This window comes from Schistocerca americana, chromosome 3, assembly GCF_021461395.2.
Source record: "Schistocerca americana isolate TAMUIC-IGC-003095 chromosome 3, iqSchAmer2.1, whole genome shotgun sequence".
Classification (NCBI taxonomy): Eukaryota; Metazoa; Arthropoda; class Insecta; order Orthoptera; family Acrididae; genus Schistocerca; species Schistocerca americana.
The window spans coordinates 773,379,370-773,406,172 of record NC_060121.1 but is presented as its reverse complement, the minus strand read 5'-3'; the positions used below and the strand labels follow the sequence as shown (position 1 = coordinate 773,406,172).

General features: G+C 39.4%; 1 protein-coding gene across 1 annotated transcript in view; it reads left to right on the top strand.

The window, feature by feature from the left end:
• LOC124605236 (brefeldin A-inhibited guanine nucleotide-exchange protein 1) overlaps positions 1–26,803 on the top strand; it is a 257,319-nt gene that overhangs the window by 46,724 nt on the left and 183,792 nt on the right. The window contains exons 6-7 of the mRNA XM_047136787.1: positions 2,656–2,792; positions 17,096–17,238. Of these exons, the coding sequence (XP_046992743.1) occupies positions 2,656–2,792; positions 17,096–17,238 (280 nt within the window). The remainder of the gene's footprint in view (positions 1–2,655; positions 2,793–17,095; positions 17,239–26,803) is intronic.

Below are 26,803 nucleotides of genomic sequence, written 5' to 3'. Positions count from 1 at the left end.
TGTTGGTAATGAGGATCACCCTGTGGCTAAACATGCCTTGGTGCACGGCCAGCACATCTTGGCACAGTGTTACACCGTCCAGGTTATCTGGATACTTCCCACTAACACCAACCTGTCAGAACTCCGGAGATGGGAACTTGCCCTTCAGATGGGAACTTGCCCTTCAGTATATCCTCCCTTCCCGTTACCCACCAGGCCTCAACCTCCGCTAATTTAAAGTTGCCGCTGCCATACCTCACCTGTCATTCAACAACATCTTTGCCTCTGTACTTCCGCCTCGACTGACATCTCTGCCCAAACTCTTTGCCTCTACAAATGTCTGCTTGTGTCTGTATATGTGCAGATGGATATGTGTGTGCGCGAGTGTGTACCTGTCCTTTTTTCCCCCCAAGGTAAGTCTTTCCGCTCACGGGAGACATCCTTTCGTCTTTCCCTCTCCTTCCCTCTTTCCTGATGAAGCAACCGTTGGTTGTAAAAGCTTGAATTTTGTGTGTGTGTTTGTGTTTGTTTGTGTGTCTATCAACATGCCAACGCTTTTGTTTGGTAAGTTACATCATCTTTGTTTTTAGATGTATTTTTCCCACATAGAATGTTTCCCTCTATTTTATATATAATTTACAAATTTGATCGAGTATGCCTGGTACACGGCACAACAAGCGAAACATTGGCCAGGATTCTTGTTTACTCCACCGTAATTCTGACTAAGTAAAACTATTACTTACCATAAAGTGCCTGAATGCATTAATTTTTCTTTTGTCACATGTGCTTTGTATTAGGAAAATGCTTGTTTTCGTCATTCAATCCACATTTTGAATCATTGTGATGACCAAGGAGAATAAACGAGGAACTATTTTATTGTTAGTACACTATACATTATTCAAAAACTATCATAAGCACTTTGTTATAGGAATTGTTTGAAAATTGCGTTTGGTTGAAAGAAATAATTCATTTCAACAAATGGATGTCCCAATTGATGGAAGTCGCCTTTAATGCAAGATCAAACACTGCCCTGATTAATTTTCTCCCTTAGTCAGCTTTTTAAGAATTACATCTGCAACAGTTTAGCTGTCAATGTGAACTGTCAGTTAGTCAAAAAATTAATGATATGCAATGTTTTTTGTATGGTTTAGGTGCTTCAAATTAGTAGTGTGTGTGTGTGTGTGTGTGTGTGTGTGTGTGTGTGTGTGTGTGTGTGTGTGGTATGTATTTTGTACTATGCTTTCTAGTCATGGCTGCTTCAGCTCATTCACTGATTCATGTGTAAAGTCTGCACAAACCACTGTTATAGGCAATTCTTCATATGGCAAAAATGAGTAACTTCAGCAGTTTTTGGAAGTAATTGCAGTGAGTCTTAGCAGCTAAAATTTTGACATTGCATTTCCTTCATTGTATTCTTTGTGTGTAAAAAATTTCAAGATAGATTTCAACATGTCAGATTGGACCATTTCTTTATAAGTTTTAAAAAGACCAATTCCACGACAAGCACCAGTGCAGTAGAACCCCAAAGCTTGAACCTGCCAACATGAAATTAAAAACTGTGCGCAATATTAGGCACATGGGCAGTATTTGGAACACTCACTGTGTTATGTTGGTGCTCAGTCTGGAAGTATATCCCATTTGTATCTTGTATTTGAAGACATTTTTTGTCACCATTGTTTGACCACATGGTAAGGAAGTTTGTAGTGCATACTTTATAATTGCTAGACTGTTTACAAATATGCAAAGTTAAATTCTAAATACATTTGAAGACAAAAAAATCACCACAAAGGAACTAGGACAGAATTAGAAGCTGTGATGTACATGTACATACAAAGAAATGATTACAGTTTCAGAAAAAATGGATGATTTATTCAAGAGAAAGGGCTTCACAAATTGAGCAAGTTAGTAACACATTGGTTCACCTCTGGCCCTTATGCAAGGTGTTAGGTTGATAGTTGCTGGGTCTCCTTCTGAAGGATATTGTGCCAAATACTGCACTCTGTTTTATTGACCTTCATTTCAAGCCATCCTGGGCTTACATTTCAGCAGGATAATGCCTGCCCACACACAGTGACAGATTTTGCTTGTATTTGTGCTTTCCAAACCCTACTGTGACCAGCAAGCTGGCCGCAGTTGAGAACATTTGGAGCATTATGGAAAGGGCTCTCCAACAGCTTGGGCTTTTGATGATGGTCTAATTCGTGAATTGGACAGAATCTGGCATGATATCCCTCAGGAGGTCACCCAATAACTATCAATTGATGCCAAGCTGAATAACTGCTTGCCTAATGGCCAGAGGTAGACCAACGGAATATTCACTTGTTTAATTTGTGAAGCTCTTTCTCTTCAATAAATCATCAAATTTTTCTGAAATTGTAGTAATTTGTTTGTATGTATATGTACACATCTACTGATTTACGTCCCATTTGGGTATTTCCTGTGTGGAGCCTCCTTTTTTCTCATATCGTACTTTTCACTGTGTATCGTGGAGTGAGAGAACATGACATTGTAAATGTTGAAGAGGATGTTAAGCTCAGAAGCCTCTTGCTACTATTTGAAAAGAATAGGCTAATGCATTCTAATATTTTAAGTTTCTTCCAAGTTGCCATAGTTTTTAAATATATGAAGGCTAATCGTACTGCCTTGTTGACTTTGTGGTTATGATGTCTGCTGCAGGTTGTGAAGCAGAAAGCCGCAGTAGTACTACAGGTGCAGAAAGTGGAGGTGACTCATCACTGGCAAATGAGTCTCAAAATGAAGGTAGCCAACAGAATCAGAGTGAAACGCCCAGCATCACAAGAGTACCATCACAGGTAGGAGGGGAAAGTGACAGTTACTTCTTGACTTGTGCACACAGAGAGTAGCTATAAAGTTTTAATTATGCTATGCCATGCCACTAGTGGAGCCGAATCACAGTGGTGCAGCCCGTTGATAAATTGGAGAAGGGCAGCACTGTTTGGTTCTGACCCCTCTAGTGGTATGTTACAATACTGTGGTATGTGCCAGGATTACAGTCGTGTACCCGCAAAGAAAGAAAAAGTTAAGTAACTTTTTTAGGTGATAATTAAAACTTTTACTTTCATAAATAAAAAAAGCCTCGTTATCTGACAAGCACATTATTTTTTGATTTGTTAATGCTACTGCCATTATTATTTTGAAGCTACATGATTTATATTTTTGTGACTGTTTACGATTTGGAGAATAATATATAATCTCCCAAGACCCCACCCCAGTTGTAATAACAATAACAGCATGGGCTGTCAAGTGGAAATTGAGATTTCAGACAATCTAAAGAATTTACAAGTAAAGGTATTATATGCAGGTTCTAAATAGCAACAAGTAACACAATTTTTAAGTTGTTGCTCATTCGTATCAGTCCTTATGTCATACATGAAACTTCTTGCTTTGAAGCAAAATGCTCACCAGTTCTTGTGCCCTCTGTTAGATTTATGTGCCCCACTGATGAGTATAAAACTGTATACACTTCAGGGACATTAGCTGCAGGGTCCATATAATGGAGTGGGTACAATACCTTAAAAGCTCAAAAATACAATGAGATCGCAAGAGACGCAGGACATCACTTGTGCAAACATCACACAAAATACTTATGTAAAGATTTGTACTTGACATTGAGAATGAATGCTCAAAAAGTATGATAATAGCTGTGAAAAAATATGTAAGGGATGCAGTGTATCATTATTGAAATAACAAATGACACAATTGAAGGCTTTCCAAAAACGTCGATAATGATGCATGAAAATAAGTCAAATGTTTCTACTTCCCAGACAGTTATCAGTTCCAGTTATGTCAGTAGGTAAACATAGTACAAAATTCAAATAACCTTTATAGGATAATAAATATGTCCGTAACAAGTTTTTTAGTGCTTATTATGTATATATGAGGGTCGTCCACAAAGTAAGTTCTGTTTCTGTTTCTATCTGTGGCAGCGCTACAATCACAGTTCCGAGCATGTGCGGCAGTTTCTGACTCAAGGAGAAGACATGTATGCCATTTTCAGATCACTGCTGCCGAAGTGTGCTTTGTAGTGCTTCTTTATAATGTCAGCTGTAATTGAAAATGCCACTGCGTGTGAAATGAGATCTGTGATTTGTTTTCTGAATGCAAAGAAAGTTAAACCATGGAAATTCATTGGCAAATCTGCAAGGTTTATGGACAAAATGCTATGAGTGATTCAGTGGTTAGAAGATGGGGTCAGACTGTTCAATGAAGGAAATGATCAAGTGCACAATGAAGAACGAAGTGGACACCCGTCTGTGGTTACTGATGAACTGGTTCACACAATTGAAGAGAAGATTAAGCACAGCCCGGACCCCACTTCTAGCGACTTTCATCTCTTCTTACACCTAAAATCTGCTCTTGGTGGTCAACACTTCAACGATGCTGATGAGCTGAAAGAACATGTTACCAAATGGTTGAATACACAGGCGGCAACCTTCTATGAAGAAGGCATACAAAAACTTGTGCCATGCCATGACAAGCGCCTAAAAAATTTCGGAAGCTATGTAGAAAAGTAGTTTAACAGTTGTAGATTTTTGTACAATAAATATTTTTTCTGTATCTATACACATTTGTTTTATATAACCAAACGGAACTTACTTTGTGACATACCTCGTATATCATAAATAAACTACGAAAATGCAATGGGGGATCCTGTACATAACTTTTACCACTTAAAAATTTACTTCGCACATTGTTCAGTTTCCTGTATTTTACACTTTTTTTAAGCCCCTGAGAAGTGTAAAAGTTTGGTTTCATTGTTGCACATTTGTTTCAAACACCAATTGTATAGGTCAGTGGTTTTCTATATCTCTGAGTTTGTGGCTCCCCTGTCCAGCTATGTAGTTTCCATGGCTCCCCTACAGAGCGTATTGCATTTTTCGGGAAATTATTTTTCAAAATGAACCTGAAGTTCAGATAAATGACCTTCAATTATAGAAAAAATATCTGCAGTAAGGTCTATTTCATTATCATTTATAAAATACTGAAACCATGGAAAGTAGTCCATTTCTCCTCCATTGTTCATTTTTCTCTTCCAAAGAAGCAGCTCCATTTTGAGGACCGAAACTCTGTCACTAAGATGAATGAAATGAGTTTCATTTTGTTGCAGAGATGTTTTCATTGAGTTTAACTGCTCATGTATATCAAATAAGTGATCTTCAATTTAAAGTGTGTGCCTATAAAGCACTTGGCACTGATCAGATTTTGTTCTTCCAGCTAAGAACATACTTCTCATTTAAGTTCAAAAATGTGCAGTAATACATTTCTTTTGGAAAGCCAAAAAATGCTGCTATAAAACAGGAGAGATGTATGTTCAGTCCCCATATTGTGACACATTTGTCTAAATAATCTAGCTTTCTGAGGGCAGATTTTAATAAATTTTACCATATGACAGTCTGCGCTACTTGATTCGAATCAACAGCCAAATGTTGAGAACCAAGTGCTTCTCTATGGGTAATGCAGTGGGTCCACCTAATATCAGGAGGTGTGATTCTTCAATTTCTCCAGGCATATTTTGTGACGAATAAATCTCGGGTAAACGGCCTGGTATGAGTGTGCATATGACACAATATTGCGGCAATCAACCACGTTGCCATCATCAGGTGCGCTGATGTACAGTATATCAGCGCACCTGATGATGGCAAGGTGGTCGATTGCCGAAATATTATGTCCTATGCACACTCATACCAGGCAGTTTACCCGAGATTTATTTCGTTAATATTCGGAGCTTTGCCCTGGGTAAGTACCTGTGGATCACTGTGAAGCCCTGACATGGATCACATACCATCGGTATACCGAACAACACAGTGCGCCCATTTAATTTGATTTTCTGTCATGAAGCTGTCCACTATTTCAAACAATTGTTTTGTATCATACCATTTCATTACTTCTTTTGTCAACAAATTGCACATAGCAAATTAAATAAGCGTCTGTCTTCTTATTAATGGCTTCATCAAGCTGCAAACCAAACCCTCTTCAAATTTCTTTTTGTAACTTGTTCATGAACATCTCCTAAATCTTGATTTCAATGACTAATTGTAGTGTCAGACAAAGGAATGGACAAAAGCTTTTTTGCCATGGACTCCCCAAGCATAATGGATACCATGTCAGTAACACATGGTAGGATTTGTTCTTCTGCAATCATATGGGCTTTCTTACGTTTTGCTACTGGGTAAGAAGAAACACACTGCGGATACACTTCATTGTTCACAACAGTGCACATGAAACCAAAATCTAAGCAGCTATTGACACATTCTTTCTTCTTGAGTTTCCTGTCTTCATTACCACCTTCCTTGCTCTCTTCAGCAAGTTCATGCTTTTTACATCCACTTGAAAAATTTAATAACTTCACTATAGTTTATTGCCTTTATCATCTTCATAACAACATTACAATATAATAAAAAGTGGTTGATAACACAACAATCACTGCTGGTGCTATGTGCAGCACGCAATAGTTCAGCTTCGAGGTTATGACTGCTTATGCAGGCTGGCTAACGTCTGAAGTGGAAGTCGTCCGAAGCCACACAGGTTGAAACTGGAAACAAAATTTCCCAAAACTGTCTTCTTTGCCACAAATTATAAAACAAATTCACGTTGTCCCATGCAGTCATTCATGACACACCAGGGTGCTGCGGGTGCACATGTTGAATATCATTAATATAGGTGATACATTTGATGATTTGGACAACATACACTGAAGAGCCAAAGAAACTGGTACACTTGCCTAATATTGTGTAGGGCCCCCGCAAGCATGCAGAAGTGCCGCAGCATGATGTGGCATGGACTCAACTAATGTCTGAAGTAATGCTGGAGGGAACTGACATCATGAATCCCGTAGAGCTGTCTGTAAATCCATAAGAGTGTGAGGAGGTGGAGATCTCTTCTGAACAGCACGTTGCAAAGCATTCCAGATATGCTCAATAATGTTCATGTCTGGGGAGTTCGGAGGCCAGCAGAAGTGTTTAAACTCAGAAGAATGTTCCTGGAGCCACTCTGTAGCAATTCTGAACATGTGGAGCTTAGCATCATCCTCCTGGAATTGCCCAAGTCCGTCGAACTGCACAATGGACATGAATGGCTGCAAGTGATCAGACAGGGAGATTACGTATATATCACCTGTAAGACTCATATCTAGACATTTCGGGTGTCCTATATCCCTCCAACTGCACACGCCCCACACCATTACAGAGCCTCCACCAGCGTGTACAGTTCGCTGCTGACATGCAGGGTCCACGGATACATCAGGTTGTCTCGATTCCAATACGTGTCCATTTACTCAATACAATTTGAAACGAGACTCATCTGGCCAGGCAATATTTTTCCAGTCATCAACAGTCCAATGTCGGCACTGATGGGCCCAGGCGAGGTGCAAAGCTTTGTGTTGTGCAGTCATCAAGGATACATGAGTGGGCCTTCGGCTTCAAAAGCCAATATGAATGATGTTTCGTTGAATGGTTCACACGCTAACACTTGTTGATGGCCCAACATTGAAATCTGCAGCAATTTGTGGAAGTGTTGCATTTCTGTCATGTTGAATGATTATCTTCAGTCATTGTTGATCCCGTTCTTGCAGGATCTTTTTCCAGCTGCAGCGATGTTGGAGATTTGTTATTTTACTGGATTCTTGATATTCATGATACACTTGTGAAATGGTTGTATGGGAAAATCCCCACCTCATCGCTACCTCGGAGATGCTGTGTCCATCGCTCATGTGCTGACTATAACACCACTTTCAGACTCACTTAAATCTTGATTACCTGGCATTGTAGCAGCAGTAACTGATCTAACAACTGCGCCATATACTTGTTGTCTTATATAGGCATTGCCAGTGGAGCACGGTATTCTGCCAGTGTACATCTCTCTGTATTTGAATACGCGTGCCTCTGCCAATTTCTTTGGCACTTCAGTGTATATTTCAGAATCTCCCTCAGTTAAGAACAAATTAACTTTGAGAAATATGACATGTAACCAAGACACGTGAATTTATCTTTTTTAATGTTCACATTAAAACTGTGTCCCTATTCTACAAATTTTTTTTTGTAGATATACTCTTTAGAATGTGTTGATCATCTTCCAGTAGGCATAATCCATATCACTTCAGGCAGGGGGGGTTACTTTCATAGTCTTGGATGTTATTGAATTTAGCATATGTTAAAATTCAGGAGTAAGTAAGAAACAGGTATTTTTTTGTTTTCTCAAAAAAAAATTCCTGCCCTGAGATACAGGCTTCCAAAGATGACACTGCGAACACCATTTTGAAGATGGGAATTTCGGTAATTTTTTTAAAATACTGTATCTCTGTAACAGTTCTATATATTTTGTTAGTTTTTTTATTTGAAAAATTATTGCTTTATGATTACAATGGTATCATCCATTTGGACATATGTCAGTTCTTTTACTGTCGCCCTTTTTTTTTATGATTGACACTTTTTTTTTTAAATGCTAATCCAGAAAAGTTAGATTTCTTTTCTGTTGATTTGTACCATGTAGTGCTATATTCTCTGTAAAGGAGAGCTTCCTCTTTTAAGTTAGGTTTTATTTTTAAAAATCTTTTTTTTTTAACTTTCAGGGATAATGTATGTCTTCACTGAAGTTGTTTATTACTAATGTCTTTGTTACAATGTTTATTACTATTGTCTTTGTTGCAATTATTTCTTATCACTTTCATTGTGGCAGATATTTCTTACACTTTATTGTAGTTTCTTGTCAGTTTCTTTGTCATGATTATTCATTGCAGGTTTTTGTATTGTAGTTGTTCAGTGCTAATTTGTTTACTGAAGAGACTTCTATGAAATCTGAGACCATCCAGTGAGGTATGTGTTTTCGTGAGGAATTTGCCAGTTGACGCAGTTGCAGTGTGTTTTGGGAAAAGGACTGTTTGAAATGTCATCTGACTGGGACCACAGGAGAGTGAAATGTGCTGACTGTTTGCATATCTATAAAAGAGTGATGTATAAGACAAAAAAGATTTTGTTCAGGTTGGGACTGAGAGTTCTCATTTGAAGACTGTTTCAAAGTGAAGATGTTTTCAGTGACGACTTTGTGTGCTCTAAATGTTTTGGCAGAATAACAACAAGGATAGTATCTGAATAAGGTGAAGCCTCCCATGGTGGAGATGATGCAGATTTTGCATCAGTAGAGGAAGAATTAAATACCCTGAGTCAGTCAACTACAGAGGGAGGTGTTAGTCCTGTTAAGAAACTGTGGTCAGTGGAGTCATAAGTTCTATGCATCAAGAGAGCACAGAGAAATTACTAAAGATATGGATGAGTACACTGCAGCAAAACTGACCACACACTTCAAAGTAGAAATAATTCCACCTTCAGAAGAAAATGAACATAAGCACTCCTGCACCTCTTGCCAGGAATTTTTCCCAAATATCAATTCCGCTATTGAATATTTTGCATCCTGCAGTGAGGAGTTGCAAGTCTTAACTATTATTCCCGTGACATTTTCAAAGAAAACAATTTTGAACCATATTCCATCAGTATCAAAGTACATGGTAGACAAATCAAGAAATGTGAGATCTATAAAAAGTCTTTGGAAGAGCAGATCCCTATTATGGTCATCCTGTAGAAGTGGCTCAAGTTCAAACAGTGCACTCATTTTATCTGGAAGATAAATGGACTGTTCTCGCCAGAGTGCCAACAAAAAAGACACCATAAATGTAACAGTTGAAGTTCAAAAAGTTATGAAAGTGAAGAGGTACATGACTCACAGTATTAAAGAAAATTTTGCAATTTATAAGAGCAACTATTCAACTTCACACATTGGAAGATCAAAATTTTATGCACTACAACCTAAGTGGGTAGTTCCACACCTAGAAATGTCTGTCTGTGTGTGTACTGCATGAATTTTGAACTTTGTGTGGTAACTTTAAAGAACTTACTGGAGCACATGACATATGACACTTTGGTTGGGCGTGTGAAGTCATTAGTAGTCTGTGATGTAAAGAGAGAGACCTGTTTGTTTAAAGGTTGTGGTGACTGCCCTAGAAAGGGAGGACTGTCTTTACAGACATTTGGCCTGGAAGACATAGCAGATAACTCTGCAGACATTATATATGCAACATGGGAGAAAAAAAAACTAATGAAGAAAACTGTTGCCTTTGACAGTTTCATTTATAAACTTGGTAAATGGTCAGTGAAAGCAGTAACACCAGCATCTGAAGAAATTGCACCACATTGCAGAAGTGAGATGGTGTGTACAGGCTGAAGTACTATGTTTAGTCTGTAATTCTCCCACAAGAACTACAAGGGTATCATTGGAGTAATGACCAGGTTTCAGTTTTTACAGGAGTGACATATTTTCAAAACAAGACCACAAATGTTGCAGTTATAAGTGAGGACAAAGGACATGACTCAGCACATGCTTTGCTAGCAATGCACAAAATTATTCAACTGCAAACTTGGGCAGAAAAGATAATCATTATTTCTGATGGTGCTCCTATTCATTTTAAAAATCGTTACCAGCTGTTTGAATTGAGAAAGTCGCTTGTGCCAACTGACGTGGTATACAGTGCTACTGGTCACGGGAAGGGGCCTTGTGATGGTGTAGAAGGCCTTCTGAAGCACCATGCTACAAAAAAAATAATCTTTCCAGACCAAATACAGATGTGATTCAGAATGCTGAGGATTTTACAAGAGTCGTGAAATCTTAAAAATCCACAGCCCTCATTCTTTTGTCCAAAGAGGAAATCGAAGAATTCCGTGAGCAGAAAAAAGAAGAATGGTCCAAACAAGCTACTCCTGTGAAAGGAATTCAGAACACGCATTTTTGGACTCAGTGATGGGCGAACTCATATTGCATGCACTTTAAAGAGCAAGAAAGAAGAAATTTCGTTCGTTCGGCCAACACCTCAGAAACAGCAGGATAATATTCAAATTCATGACCTGAGAAGGGGGATGTTTGTGGCATTTGTGTATGACTGTGAGTGGTGGACTGCAGAGATTTTAGACACCAGGTATGAGTTAAACAAAATACGAGGGCAGTTCAATAAGTAATGCAACACATTTTTTTTCTCGGCCAATTTTAGTTGAAAAAACCGGAAATTTCTTGTGGAATATTTTCAAACATTCCCACTTCGTCTCGTATAGTTTCATTGACTCCCGACAGGTGGCAGCGCTGTACGGAGCTGTTAAAATGGCGTCTGTAACGGGTGTGCGTTGCAAACAACGGGCAGTGATCGAATTTCTTTTGGCGGAAAACCAGGGCATCTCAGATATTCATAGGCGCTTGCAGAATGTCTACGGTGATCTGGCAGTGGACAAAAGCACGGTGAGTCATTGGGCAAAGCGTGTGTCATCATCGCCGCAAGGTCAAGCAAGACTGTCTGATCTCCCGCGTGCGGGCCGGCCGTGCACAGCTGTGACTCCTGCAATGGCGGAGCGTGCGAACACACTCATTCGAGATGATCGACGGATCACCATCAAACAACTCAGTGCTCAACTTGACATCTCTGTTGGTAGTGCTGCCACAATTGTTCACCAGTTGGGATATTCAAAGGTTTGTTCCCGCTGGGTCCCTCGTTGTCTAACCGAACACCATAAAGAGCAAAGGAGAACCATCTGTGCGGAATTGCTTGCTCGTCATGTGGCTGAGGGTGACAATTTCTTGTCAAGGATTGTTACAGGCGGTGAAACATGGGTTCATCACTTCGAACCTGAAACAAAACGGCAATCAATGGAGTGGCGCCACACCCACTCCCCTACCAAGAAAAAGTTTAAAGCCATACCCTCAGCCGGTAAAGTCATGGTTACAGTCTTCTGGGACGCTGAAGGGGTTATTCTGTTCGCTGTCCTTCCCCATGGTCAAACGATCAACTCTGAAGTGTATTGTGCTACTCTTCAGAAATTGAAGAAACGACTTCAGCGTGTTCGTAGGCACAAAAATCTGAACGAACTTCTCCTTCTTCATGACAACGCAAGACCTCGCACAAGTCTTCGCACCCGAGAGGAGCTCACAAAACTTCAGTGGACTGTTCTTCCTCATGCACCCTACAGCCCCGATCTCGCACCGTCGGATTTCCACATGTTTGGCCCAATGAAGGACGCAATCCGTGGGAGGCACTACGCGGATGATGAAGTAGTTATTGATGCAGTACGACGTTGGCTCCGACATCGACCAGTGGAATGGTACCGTGCAGGCATACAGGCCCTCATTTCAAGGTGGCGTAAGGCCGTAGCATTGAATGGAGATTACGTTGAAAAATAGTGTTGTGTAGCTAAAAGATTGGGGAATAACCTGGTGTATTTCAATGCTGAATAAAACAACCCCTGTTTCAGAAAAAAGAAGTGTTGCATTACTTATTGAACTGCCCTCATACATAGTGAACTTTATGCTACTACATGGACCAGCTGCTGGATACAGGTTTCCAGCTGAAGGACAGCAAGAACGCCATCAGTGCTCACTTCCTGTTCACAATGTTATGAAGACTGTAAGTGCTTCAGTTCTTATTGGTTCCCAACAGGAAGGCATCACTCTATATCAAAGGAAGATACTGAAGCAGTGGAACACATTTTTAGTTAATTGACTAGCTAATTTCATTATTAAACGGAGTGCACAGAAGTTGTATAAATTGAAACCTTTAAGTCTTTGAACCTTTCACATACATTTTGGAACCAATTAAAATGCTTGAAAAATGAGTGTCTTACTCATCTTTCGAAACTAAAATTATGTTAAATAAGGCTAGGTTTTAATTTTTATGAGCCTGTTACGTGATAATGTGGTAATAAAACAGGTTTTTGGTATGGCAAAAATTTCAATTGTTTATAAAACCTGTCCAACCTAAGAGTGGAAGCTCTCCTTTTCAGGGAATGCAGAACTATATGGTACTAACCAATACAAAAAATCAATTTTATGGATTGGCAATGTTTATATTTTTTTTCTTTAGTTATAAAAAAGTTAAGAATGCTATAGTAAACGAACTTTGACAGATAAGTCCAAATAGAGCACTTCTTTGTAATCATAAAGCAGTTCTCTTTCAAATTAAAAAAACAACAGAATATCTAGAACTGTTCCAGAGATACAGCATTTTAAATTTTTTTCCAAATTTCGCATCTTCAATGTGGGGTGTGCAGTGTCTATCGTCTTTGGAGGGCTGTACTTCGGAGCAGTCTTTTTTGGAGGAAACAAAAAAACTACATATTCCTTATTTAGTCCTTCATTTTAACATATTCTAAATTCAATAACATATGAGACTATGAAGATAAGATTTTTTCCTAGCCTGCCTAAACTGATATGGACTATGCCAGTAGGATTACAATATTTTCGTCTGAGTTCTAATTAATTTTGTTCATTTCTCTACTAATGCGCCAGAAAAGTCGTTAGCATAATGCGTACACCTTCTCTTGTTTTTTATTCCAACTTCTGTAGTGGTGCCCCCCCTTTTTCCTCCCCCCCCCCTCCCCCTTCCACCTAGAATTAATTTAATTTGTTAATATGAAAAACGGCATCTGTAGTCATCTTTGCAGATTTGCTCTCTGATCATCTCTAGTCATATTTAACTGTTCCGTGATCGCTTCTGCAAAAATTTCTTTTCTCAATTATATTAACTATTATTATTATTATTGTTATTATTATTATACAGGATTAATTAACACAAGATAAATTAATAACAATTTGGCTGTAAACCTGTTATCTTTCACCAAGCCTCTCTCTTCAGGGCATCCTCCTTGCATATGCCACAATGCTGCATTAGTTCGCTGGTATCATCTTTTCAAGATTTTTGTGGTCTGCATCATTTTCATTGCCAGGCAGTTTCTGTTCAAAAATTTTCTTTGCATACCAGTGATCTGGCATTCTCAGCAAGTGTCTATGCCAATTTGTCATCATTCAGTCATATGTATCCCTGCTTGGTTTGTCCTCATTTTAGATCTTACTTCATCATTACTTTTTTTTCTCTCAATTTTGGAACACCTCCATAAATAATCCATTTCCACAGCTGTCAGTCCCCTTTAAAGTCAGCATTTAAAATCCATAGTTCTGATCCATAGCACAGAACAATTTCATCATTAGCTCTTTTCTTTTTGTTGTTGGGATGTTCTTGTTCCACCAGAAAATAACATACAATGTGTTACTTTTTTATATTGTTGCATTGTTATCTTACATCTGTATTACTCAATTGACTTTTGTCGGTATATATCCCCAGATATTTAAATTTTGCTACCTCTCTCACAGCTGTTCAGTCATTGATGTGAATTTCAGATCTGGTTTGTTACTAGATATTTGGTTTTTGTTAGACCCATCTGTAGTCACCTTTTTATCATATTCTTGATATAAATTTTATATCGTAAACTCGAGATTGTTTTCATCTTGTGTTAGAATGTCTAGTTCATCAGAAAAACTTAATGGAAACACCTATACACCATTAACAATAATACCTATTCCTTCACAGCCTTTCTTTTGTCATTGGAGAGGCAGTTCTACCTATAAATGGAACAAACTGGGTGACACACAACAACCTTATCTCAGCCATTTTCTGACATTAATAGGTTCCAATAACCTTTACCTTCTTCATCTGTACTTAACTATACTTACCTCTGTAAAAGATTCTCATTTGTACCTATATTTTTTAGAGCCTCCCACAGTATTGTTCTAGGCACCATCTCATAATATTTTGCTAAATCTACAAAGGTAGTGTGTAACTCTGTCCCTACTGCAATAAATTTCTCTATTAACTTTTGTAAAATATAGAGAATACCTGTACAGGATCTGTTCTGTTGCTCTGGTCTTCCCCAGTATGGGGAACATCAACAACTTTATTTTGTCATTCATAGTTTTGCCAGATAGGCGACTCATTGTGCCATTCACACATTTGCCTGTGTAGAAGTCAGTATCTCTTCTCTTCCCCTTCTTGAAAACAGAAACCATATGAAAAGCTGATCCAGGAAGTGTGCACTGTTTGAATATTAAAAAAGATTAACGATTTGTTGCAAATTGTATTTTATTACAGAAACGTCTATACACATTAAACTACTTTTTGACGTATTCACCATGCAAATCAAGTCGCATGTCATATCTTGGCACTAATTGCAATATACCCACTTTATAGAATTTGGCTACCTGTGATATGATCTCATCATCACTTGCAAACTACTGGCCAACAAGAAATTTTGGGAGATGAGAAAACAAATGAAAGTTGGATGGAATTAGGTCTGGACTGCAAAGAGGGTGACAGAATTGTTCCCAGTGAAATCAATCAAGCAGCTTGTTTGTTATGGGTGTTGTATATGGTTGTGCATTATTATGCACAAATATAATACCACTCGGCCAGAAATTCAGTATAGAATCTGACGAGGATTCCATATGGGCCCTAGAGCTTTGTTCAGTATTAATGATTTCAGCTGGTTCTGAACACCATTGGCATTAATACTTACTTCATTCATCTTTTAAGTGTACAAGGTTTAAATTGGGGCAATTCTCCTGGCTTTTCCTTTGGAAAGGAACGTTTGAAAACAGAGTTAAACATCTCAATCTTGCTTTGCTACCATCAGTTTCTGTCTCATTCACTAGAGACTGGACACTAACTTTTGACAATATCCTGCTATGGTAGTCATTGAAGGTATCACACATTGCCCTCTTGACAGCCAAATGTGTTTCATTCAACATCTCTCTATCTATAGCCCTTCACTTTTTCACCTATTATGCAGTAATCTCTGTACCTTTAGAAGTTTCCTTCCATCACATAGCGCTACAAAAACTCTAAGGCTCCTCCCATGCTTGATTGTCAGTGTTTTCGATGCCTTATCATATAAACAGTTTTTTGTAGTGCAAATGTTCAGTTACAGTTTTCTGTAATAAAGATTGTGAAATGTTTTGAAAATTCTTTGACTAGCCAAAAAATTGTTCCTTGCTCATTGGAATAAACTTGATCATCAGTGTTGTGCATCAGTTCTTCGGTAATCAGTGACAGGCGTCTCTGTGCTCCTCATCGTGGACATTTTCGCTTCCTTCGCTAAACGTCCTAAGCCACCTTCGCAGCGTCCCTTCTCTCATCACATTCTATCTTTAAGTTTCACTTATCTGATGATAGATTTTACAAGGTCAAACTGTCCTTAAATTCAAAAGCTTGATAACAGCTCTTATTTCACAGCTGGTAGACCAATCAGTTGTTTTAAAGATGATGACGATAAATAATGACTTCAGATGTTAACATAATGAAACAAAATGGCTAGGCTACAGTTGAGAACAGTTGTTAATAAGGTGCATTATTCTTTTCTTCAAATGGTGTCCTTAGTAATTCAGCAGAAATATTTCAAGGACCAAGTGTCTGACTGTACTTCATTTCAGCAAGTGCACTATTCACCTCCTATATCATAATGATCATGCTTCAAACAGTTTCTGTAGTCTTACCATTTTATCTTTTGTGTACTGGGGTCCCTCTTTAGTTAGACCTGTATGGTTCTTTTCCCATCCCATTAAAGGAATTAAGTTGTCTGCTGCTTTGTACACTGGTGTTTTCTTCTTACCCAAAATTGTCCTCCACTGTTTTATAATTTGTGACCTACCTATTAAACTTTCAGTGTAAATGCATTTGTATTCCCAAATATTGTTCTTTTCTGATTTGATTCTGTTCTGTAACTCTGGATTTACTGTCTGCCAGTTTTGTCTATCTTGAGGTGATTTAGTTACTAATCTTTTTGTAATCATCCTTCATATCCCGTATCACCGTGCTAAGGTCATCTTACATCCATGAAGGTAGTTGTTTCTCTGTACTCCTATTCTCAGGCTCCAGTATCTCAAGAGCAGTTTTCCTAATTACTTGTTTAATATTGTCATACTCTTTCTTATTTTCTGGCACCATTTTTAGGTTTCATTCCACTCTTTACTGAAATAAACCCTTTATGCTGAATTCCTTTAGGAGAACGAGCTTGTATCATGTCTGCTCCAGTTTCTCTTTATTGCTCTGATTAGACATTTGTCCAGTTGTTGATGGTTTTCTTAGACTGATATATCATCTTTGATAAAACTATGTTGTGATCAAATTCACAAAATATTTTAAATAACATATTCAAATCTTAGAAGAAAGAATAAATTTATGCACATCGGTGTTGAAAGTGTGTCCTTGTGATTACAAGTTCATATGTTTGTGTTTCAGGAAAGTATGGATACTAGTAATGATACAGACACTGCCGTTACTGCGAAATTTACACACATTCTTCAGAAAGATGCATTTTTGGTGTTTCGAGCATTGTGCAAGTTATCGATGAAACCTTTGCCAGAGGGCCAGCCAGATCCCAAGTAAGTTTACCCCTCAAAGTTCTGGATTAGGGGCACTGTTGTGAAATATTATTATTAAATATTTTATTCTCTTATTTTATTACCTTCTATAAATGAATTTAGTAAAAAATTAATTATTTATGACAGTTTTTGAGTATTTCGCATTTTTGTTCAGAATTATTTCAAATGTTTAATTAATAGATTTGCTTCCCCAGTGAATATGATTCCAACAATGGATATATATAAAAACCTTACTGTTACTGGCCCAGAAATTATAAACAACAAAAATATGTTTGACATAAAAACAAAATTGCAACTTAAAATGATAGTGGGATGCCATATTTTAAGGCTGTGGCCACATGAGTGGAATGTTTCTGGATCAGAAGACTGGAGCTAGATTACATGTCCTGTAGCCTTGTAGGAAACATACAGAATAGAATGCAGAGAGAGAATAGAATGCAGAGAGCCAAATTTTGAGTCCTTTGTGTTCTTAAATATCATTTTGTCTAAATGAAGCAAAACTACGCCCATCTCTGTAATACTTTGAAGACCCCACCTAGTATAACTCAGCCCACGGTTTTCTTGATGTGCGAGCCACCTATCACTCAAAAACTGTACTCGTCTCGGAGCAATGTATGGACATCTTGCTACCTGTCCCCTGACAGGTGGTGCTTCTGTCAATTTCTAGAATTATTTCTAAAGAATCATAAGCGAATGTAAAAGTTGCTGTCTTGAATGGCTGAGCCGATACATGATCGCATTGATGTAATTTTGTGCATTTATTCATTAGCTTTTGCAGTTTGTTATATTGTACTACAAATAAATCACATTTGTTGAATGAGCCAGAAATTTTGGAATCTCAAGAGGAAGAAATTGGTCAGTAACTCATCTCACACTTCAAGGTAGTTATACTTTCTGTCATCATTAGTTTAAAATTTGTAATCTGTAAAAAGGCCTAAAGTAAATTTAAAAAATAATAATTGAGGAGTGGTCCTTTTTTAGTATTTATTATTCTTGAAGTTATATCAAATACACATGTGCCAGTAAGGATTTAAATAATGGCATAAAGATTAGTCATCTTGGCCCAACATTTCTCTAATTAGCCAGTCTGCAAAGTGTTAATTTAGTTAGTTTTTCAGTAAAATTTTCACTTTTTGCGTATAACAATTAGAAACAAATATGTTTTGATATGTGTGTGTGTGTGTGTGTGTGTGTGTGTGTGTGTGTGTGATCTCCCGTATTCAGCTTTCTCATCCAATTTTGTAAAAATTAGTTGGTGGTAAAAAAAATTTTGCTTCTTTTGTATTGTATAGTTTCACACTATAACTTAATAATGAACTGACTCTCTTCTCATTATTGGTGATGGTTACTGTGATGCTTCAGAATTAAGTTACCTACTGCATACAGTTCAAAAATTGTAATGTGGGAAATAGAGTTGCTTTTTAGTTTGTCTGGTGCACTTTAGGTTATATAGTGCTGGATACAAAATGTAGCTAACATATCAAAACTGATTTTAAAGCCGGAAAGAGAACCATGCCTCTTCACAATCTCAACTTAATTTGCAGTATTTACTTGTGGTTGTACAATATTGGTTATGGTGCACCTAACATGAGACTATCGCCATGTGCTGTGTGGAGTTAACTGGCACGTATCGTGTTTCTTACGCAGTTTATGATGTCAGTTATAGTCACACTCTAAACAATAATTCCATAACAATTGTTATCTGTATGAAATTTGTTAGATAAACTATTGTAGATTTAGCTGCAGAGTTATCAGTATAGTGAGGTGTGTTTTATCTTGTCTTCACTGACAGTTTCAACCACAAAACGTTCAGTAATGGCTGTTGTTATGAAATGCCACTGAGGTAGTACTGGTATTTCAGAAATCACATTCTTGACTATTTTCATAAATATCTGATCTGTCTTGTCCTTTGTTGCTTGTTTAATAATAATTACAAAACTTGTTATTGGGTCTGATCAGAACTGCAACTGGATCAGTCTGTTTGCAACCTGCTGTTGTGTAAATTTTACTGTATTGTGCCAGAAGAAGCAAGATGTAGACTTTGAACATTAGGAGAAGTGTAAGAGTTTCTCAAAACTTATCACTGATAACTGTTCTCTGCATAAAAGTACATTATGCGTTTGTGGCAAATAACTCATTAATTCAGTTTCAGTTCCAGCTGGTCCTGTAACCTAGAGTATTATTAAAAATTATGAGATTAAAAGAAATACTTACCAACAGATTTTCTCTCTGTATTTAAATACCCTGCAAAATTTAGAAACAATTCACAGTAAATGACATGCCATACCATACCATTCATGTTTCCATCAATCTTTTCTTCACGTATTTGTATCCCAAATTAAATACATTTCCTCTAACACTATTACTAAAATTTCTGTGTCAGTTTTCTCTATATCTAGAGTATATATTTTTTGACAAACACAGATCTAAGGATGTATCCCTGCCTTCTGTCAGCTTGAAGTGATACCAACCTGTTTGGTGCCTCATGAGTTTCCACCCGCCACATCGAAATCCACATGGATACTCCACAAGCCACTGCACATTGCATGATGGAGGGTACACTGTTCCACTACCAGTTGTTTCCTTTCCTGTTCCACTCGCAAACAGAGCGAGGGAAAAAGACTGTCTATATGCCTCCGTATGAACCCTAATTTCTCATATCTTATCTTTCTGGTCCTTATGTGCAATGTATATTAGCGGCAATAGAATCATTCGGCAGTTAGCTTCAGATGTATGTTCTCTAAATTTTCTTGATAGTGTTCTTTGAGAAGGACATCGGCTTCCCTCTAGGCATCCCATTTGAGTTCCTAAAGTATCTCCGTAGCACTTACATGTTGTTCGAACCTACCAGTAACAGATCTCGCAAACTGGCTCTGAATTACTTCAGTGCCCTCCTTCAATCTGACCTGGTAAAGATGCCAAACACTTGAACATTATTCAAGAATTGGTCGCGCCAGCGTCCTGTATGCTGTGTCCTTTATGCTGTGTCCTTTACAGATGAACAACACTTGCATAAAATTCTCCCAATAAACTGAAGTTAACCACAGTCCTCGCAAGCTTGTTCCATTTCATATTGCTTTGCAACATTATGCTCAGATATTTATTTAAATGACTTGACTGTGTCAAGCAGGGCACTAGTAATGCTATAACCAAACGCAACAGGTATGTTCTTCCTATTCATCTGCATTAACTTAGATTTTTCCACATTTAGACCTTACTGTGCACCACTGCATCATCAGCAAACAACCGCAGATTGCTGCCCATCCTGTCTGCCAAATCATTTATGTATATAGAGAATAACAGCAATTCTATTGCATTTCCCTGGTGTACACATGATGAACATACTGGGTTCTATTACTTAAGAAGACTATGAGCCCTTTACATACCTGTGAACTTACTCCATATGCTCATACCTTTGTTAACAGCCTGTGATGGGGCACTGTGTCAAATGCTTTTCGGAAATCTAGAAATGTGGAATCTACCTGTAGTCATTCATCCATAGTTTGCAGTGTATTATGTGAGAAAATGGAAAGCGGAGTTTTGCACAGACTATTGGTTTCTTAAAACCATGCTGATTTGTGTACGTAAGGTTCTCAGAATCAAGAAAATTTATTGTGTTTGAACTGAGAATATGTTCAAGGATTCTGCAGCAAACAGAAGTTAGGGATATTGGTCCGTAATTTGTGGGTCTGTTCTTGTCCCCTTCTTACATGCCCCCCCCCCCCCCCCCTCTTCCAGGGGGCTCACCACTCTTTGGTGAGGTTGTGCTTGGCTACCACAGGGCCCAGCCTTTGGAGCATCTTTTCCCTTCCGTGCTGCATGTCTGTCCTGCTGTCTGCAGCTCGTGGTCGGGTTCTCTCTTCCTGAGCACGGGGGCCCAGGTTCGATTCCCGGCGGGGTCAGGGATTTTCACCTGCCTCGAGATGACTGGGTGTTTGTATTGTCCTAATCATTTCATCATCATTCATGAAAGTGGAAAGTTTAGACTGAGCAAAGGTTGGGAATTTGTACGGGTGCTGATAACTGCGCAGTTAAGCACCCCACAAACCAATCATCACCATCTGTCCTACTATTCTATTTTCCTTCCCATTGGGAACATATCTCAGATATTTTTTGACAATATTTTCTGAATTTTCAGTAACCTGACATCAGAACATTCTCCACACTGTTTTTTTTCTTCTTTTTTTCTGCTTTCTTCATTCTCCATCTCATACTGTTCCTCTGCTTTGGAATTTGAGGTTCTGCCTTGTTTCTTCTTCTTTTTGCACTCCTGAAGGCCGGCCCATGCATTTGACATGTAACGGATGACTGGATAATGCGCAGTTCACAGCCCACAGTCAACAAGTAGGGTTCGCATGTACCCCTGTTAGACATTTAGGAGGTTTGACCAGAGGTGTGAGCAGTCACATAAGGCCAGTATTAAACTATTGTATTTCTTTGACAAAGATCTTTGACATGGTGCTAAAAAGGGGTATTACAATGTCGTCATATTTTTCATGAAATTTCAAGATGGCGTATGACAACTTATTATGTGCTGCAGTTGCTAGTACTACAATTGCATTGTGTGTGTGTTGGGAAGAAAAGCTGTGGAAAAAAAGGAAACATACTTGGATGAAGCCCTAGGTATTACGTCAAGATAGTAAAAGCATTCAGCAAAATTTGTTAAGCTAGCTGCAAGTGAAGGAAGTCAAGTCTTCATATATAAATTATTTACGAATGGATAAGAGTGTATTTCAGTATTTGTTCAGTGTCAGCGTAATTCACCTGCCCATCAACTCAATTAATAGCATGCACTGTGCCCCTTACTCATCCCCCACCCTAATCAAAGCAAAAAGGGGGGGGGGGGGGTTGAAGGAACAAACCGACTTTGAAGCCGTGTTTACAAACACACTACAAAGACGTCAAATAGCTGTAGTGATGCCAGCGCTCAATACAGTTACATTTCACATAGCAGTGAACAGATGACGAACGACTTTTATGATCAAATCTACAGTGAGGCCCTAGAGTTGATCATATTTATTTGACGACAAGCGAGATTCGACGAAGTTCCCTATGGAGCCATCAAAGTTCTTTGACATAAATATTTGACACATTAACTTTGGCAAAGAAATATGGTAGTGTAATACTGGCCTGAGGCAGACGACCCCCCTCCAAGTGGGCTCCCAGTTGGAAGGAGCACGCTGTTGGAGATGCTGGCAATTGTAGGGGATTTCTTTTGCAATGAGCCGTAAATCATCATCTCAGTCCATGTCTACTATACATAAACAGAATGAGGCTAAAGATTCAAAGACTCTCCCAGCTGCATCTTGGTTCCTCTTCGTATCATGTACCAAAGGAGGGCAGTCCTTTGCTACGGTTAATTCATTTATTATTCAGAAAGGTTTTGATGCAGTTGCCGGCCCTGTGAAATCCTGTTCTTGTTTACTTAGTGGCACTTTGCTTTTGGAGACGAATTGTCTCTCTCAAACCCAACAACTGCTTGCAGCTTCACTCCTCCACAGCTATCCTGTTCATGTTGAGGCCCATTGAATGTTGAATTCTTCATGTGGTGTTATTTACACTTGGGTAATGAAAAAGGTTGATGCTACCTTAGTGCCTACATGCTCTCTTTTTTTCTTATGTTAGTAAGGATAGTGCTTCCATCAAAAATCATAGCAGGCTATGAAGTCATCACAGTCCGACTGTTCCTTCCAAACCCGAATGCATTGCTACCAATGTCAATGTTACAACCATACTCAAATGTTCTGTCAAAACATGGCCAAATGTGTTATTTGTGGTAGGAATGGTCATGAGGGTGATTGTCTGCCTCTTTCTACGTGCTGTATTAATTGCAGTTGTTATCCTGCAGCCTCATCCAGAGAGTGCCCCATGTTTCTTGATGAACAGGCTGTCCAGGAGATCCATGTGAAGGAAAAAAGTGCCTTACCTTGTCATTCACAAGCTGTGGGCTAGTTGCAGGCCCTGCCTTTTACCATCTGGCACTCATAGTACCACTCCTGCTACATCTCACTCCATGAAAGACACAGCCATGCAGACTGGCGACCTCAATTCCATAGCATGGTTAAAAAATTGCCCAGTGTCACTATAGTATCCCCATCTCCTCCTCCTCCAGCTGTGCAACAAGCCACCACATCTTCACCTCTGGCGACGATAACACCTGCTACACAACCGACAGGCTGGAAAGGGCAAATAGAGTACTCCCACAAAGACTTTACGTCCCTCCACCAACAAATATCTGAATCTTCCTCTACCAACCACAATGACGCCAAGAAATCAAACAAAGGCAAACGGTCTTTTCCTTTGCTGACTCGGCGTACCTCTTAAATGGTGTCACCATGTAGTACCCTGATTCACGCGACCTTCATTTCACCAGTGCACACCACCAACCATTTTTCTGCCCTAGAATTTGCAAGTTGACACACTGAAAATGCCGATGCCTCTGTCGATCTCGTGGAACAGGATCCTGCACCCTCTGCGCCCTGTAGCAGTGAGTCTTCAAAGACTTGTATTTGGCACCCGCCGAGGTGACAACCCTTCCTTTTTTCCCTCCGTCCTTTTTCCCATCATGAGTCTCCTCTAATGGGATGTTTGTAGCAATCTCCTCTAATGGGACATTTGTAGCATTAGATCCTACAAGGAGGAATTACAGCTTCTCTTGGAATTGCAGTGTCCACTTGTTTTCTGCCTCCAGGAAGCAAAATTAGAATGCTTTGGCTTCTCGCACTTCTTTCTGGTCCACTTTGACCTTCCTTCTCGAGGATGGCATTCCGCCTCATGGGAGAGACATGCTGCTCAACTGGGATGACGTTCATAGTCAAACCATTTCACTGAACACCCAGCTGCAAGCTTTTGTAGTCCGCATTTTCCTTCCTTGTGTCACCTTTTCTCTTTGTAACCTCCACATCCCTCCGTCATTCAGTGTCACCAGGGCAGACTTCCTCCAGCTTATCGGTCAACTCCCTCACCCCTTTCTGGTGCTTGATTACTTTAACGCATACCATCCCCTATGGAGCTCTTCCAGGACCTATGTGCCCTCTTGGCTGACCTTCTCTATCAACTAAACCTCTTCTGCCTTAACGCTGGAGCACCCATATTTCTTTCAGACTCCATGCACATCTATTACCATTTGGACCTCTCATTCTGCACTGCCCAGCTTGCCCGATGTCTCGAGTGGTCCGTTCTCTCTGACACATACTCGAGCAAACATTTCCCATGTGCTATCCATTTGCTGACTTGTACTCCAACTACATGTAAACCCAACTGGCAGCTTTCCAAGGCTGACTGGAGGTTTTGCTCCTCCGTGGCAACCTAGGCCGAATAACATTTCCCCAGTTGTGATGACAAGGTAGAATACCTTGCAAACGTTATACTTACCGCCACAGAATGTACTATTCTTTGCACCTCACATTTACTGCACTGTGTCCCAGTCCCTTGATGGACAGAGCTGTGCAACAATGCAATTCCCCCTCTCAGAACTGAATGCTACAATGCTTCTTTTACTATGAGGGAGCTAGATCATGCTCTCACTGCATCCAGATATTCCACCCAAGGGCCAGACGATATTCACATCCGGATGTTGCAGCACCTTTCTGTAGCAGGCAAACAGTTATCCTTCATATGTACAATCGCATCTGGGCAGATGCCATGTTTCCCAGATAATGGTGTGAAGCCATTGTCATACCTGTACCCGGTAAGGACAAACATCATCCTTCTTGCTACTGCACCATTTCTCTCTCTAGCTGTGTTCGCAAGGTGATGGAATGTATGATTCATGTCCGGCTGGTATTGTGGCTCGAGTCTCACAATTTGTTAACCACTGCAAATGTGGATTCAGAGCTCGCCGTTCTGCAGTTGATCATCTTGTCCCTTTGTCGACCCATGTTGTGAACGGCTTTCTGCAAAAATACGAGACTATGGGTGTGTTCTTTGATTTGGAGAAAGACTATGACACCAGCTTGGAGGACTGGTATCCTCTACTCTCTATATGTTGGGCTTCTGAGGCCACCTGCGCAATTTCCTTTAGGAATTTTTAAAAGACAGAGTATTCAAGGTATGCGTGGGTTCTGCCTCGCTGTACGTCTTTATCCAGGAAAACAGGATACCTCAGGATTCCGTCCTTAGTGTCGTCGTCTTCACTATAGCCATTAACCATATTACGGTATGTCTCCCACTAGTCATCTCTGGCTCCCTTTGTGTTGACGATTTTGCAACCTGTTGCAGTTCTCCATGGACTTGTCTCCTTGAACAGCATCCTCATTTGATCATCTTTACTCATGGATCATCGACAATGGCTTTCACTTATCCACTGACAAAACTGTCTTTACATCTTGGGCCTGTTGCTCTTCTGTTCGCTAAAACCACAAAATTCCTGGGCTCATACTTGAAAGGAAACTTCTTGATCCTCCCACATGCCTTATCTGCCCACCCTCTGTACCCGCTCTCTCGGTGTCCTCTGTGTCCTAAGCAGTATTCCTGGGGAACTCATCGTGGTGTCAGGTGTGCCTTCTTCATTGGCACCGACTATTTTTGGTATCGGCTTCTGGAACTCTGCTCAGTATTTGCAGCAGAGCTCTTTGCCCTACATCAGGCCATTCAGTACATCCAGTGACACAAGTTTTTCAATTGTGTTATCCATTCCAAATCTCTCAGTGCTCTTCAAAGCCACTGTGTGTTTATCACAGTTTGTCCCTTAGAGCAACAGGTTCAAGAAAGCTTTCACTTGCCCAATCTTGAGCTAACTATTGTGATGTTATGTGGGTTCCTGGTCATGTTTGGTCTGATGGGAAACAGGCTGCAGGTGTTGCTGCCAAGGCCCAAGTCTTCCTACCTCAGTCTGCTAGTTTGTCCATTCATTCTGATGATCTCTGTGTTATCTGTCTGCAGTTGGTGTCACCTTGGCATCACCTCTTTTCTTCCCTTAATGCGAACAAGCTCCGGGCAATTAAACCTCTCCCAGTGGCTTGGCCGACATCCTCTCGGCCCTTTCATTTTAGATTAGGTTGCGCATTGGGTGCTATCACTCTAGCCATCACCAAAAGTGGTGATCCCCCACCACTTTGTGCTAATTGTCATCAACCTTTGACAGTACACTACTGATCAAATGCCCTTTTTTTTAACCATTAATATTCATGTAGTTGTTTCTAACTCCTCTTTTGTATTAGTGTTCTGTGATTCTGACATGGCACTTGTGACCATAGTTGTTTCTGCACCCTAAAACAAAACAAAACAAATTTCTTACATACAAGAGTTACCTGGCATTTTTCCAGTCACTTGAGACTTTGTGCTGGATGAGAGATTCACAATAAATGCGAGCTAGGTGAGGTCCAATGCCATAGAGTACTCTTTGTAATACCGAATTGGGATGCCATCTGGACCTGGTGACATTTTTGCTTTCAAATCTTTCTGTTCTTTCCCTATGCCAGGGATATGTATTACTATGCCGTCCATGCAATCAGCCGTTGGTGAAATGATGGTATGTTTTTACAATTCTCCTGCATGCATAATTTCTTGAACCCGAAATTTAAAACTTCAGCTTTAATTTTGCTATCTTCAACTGCCACACTGG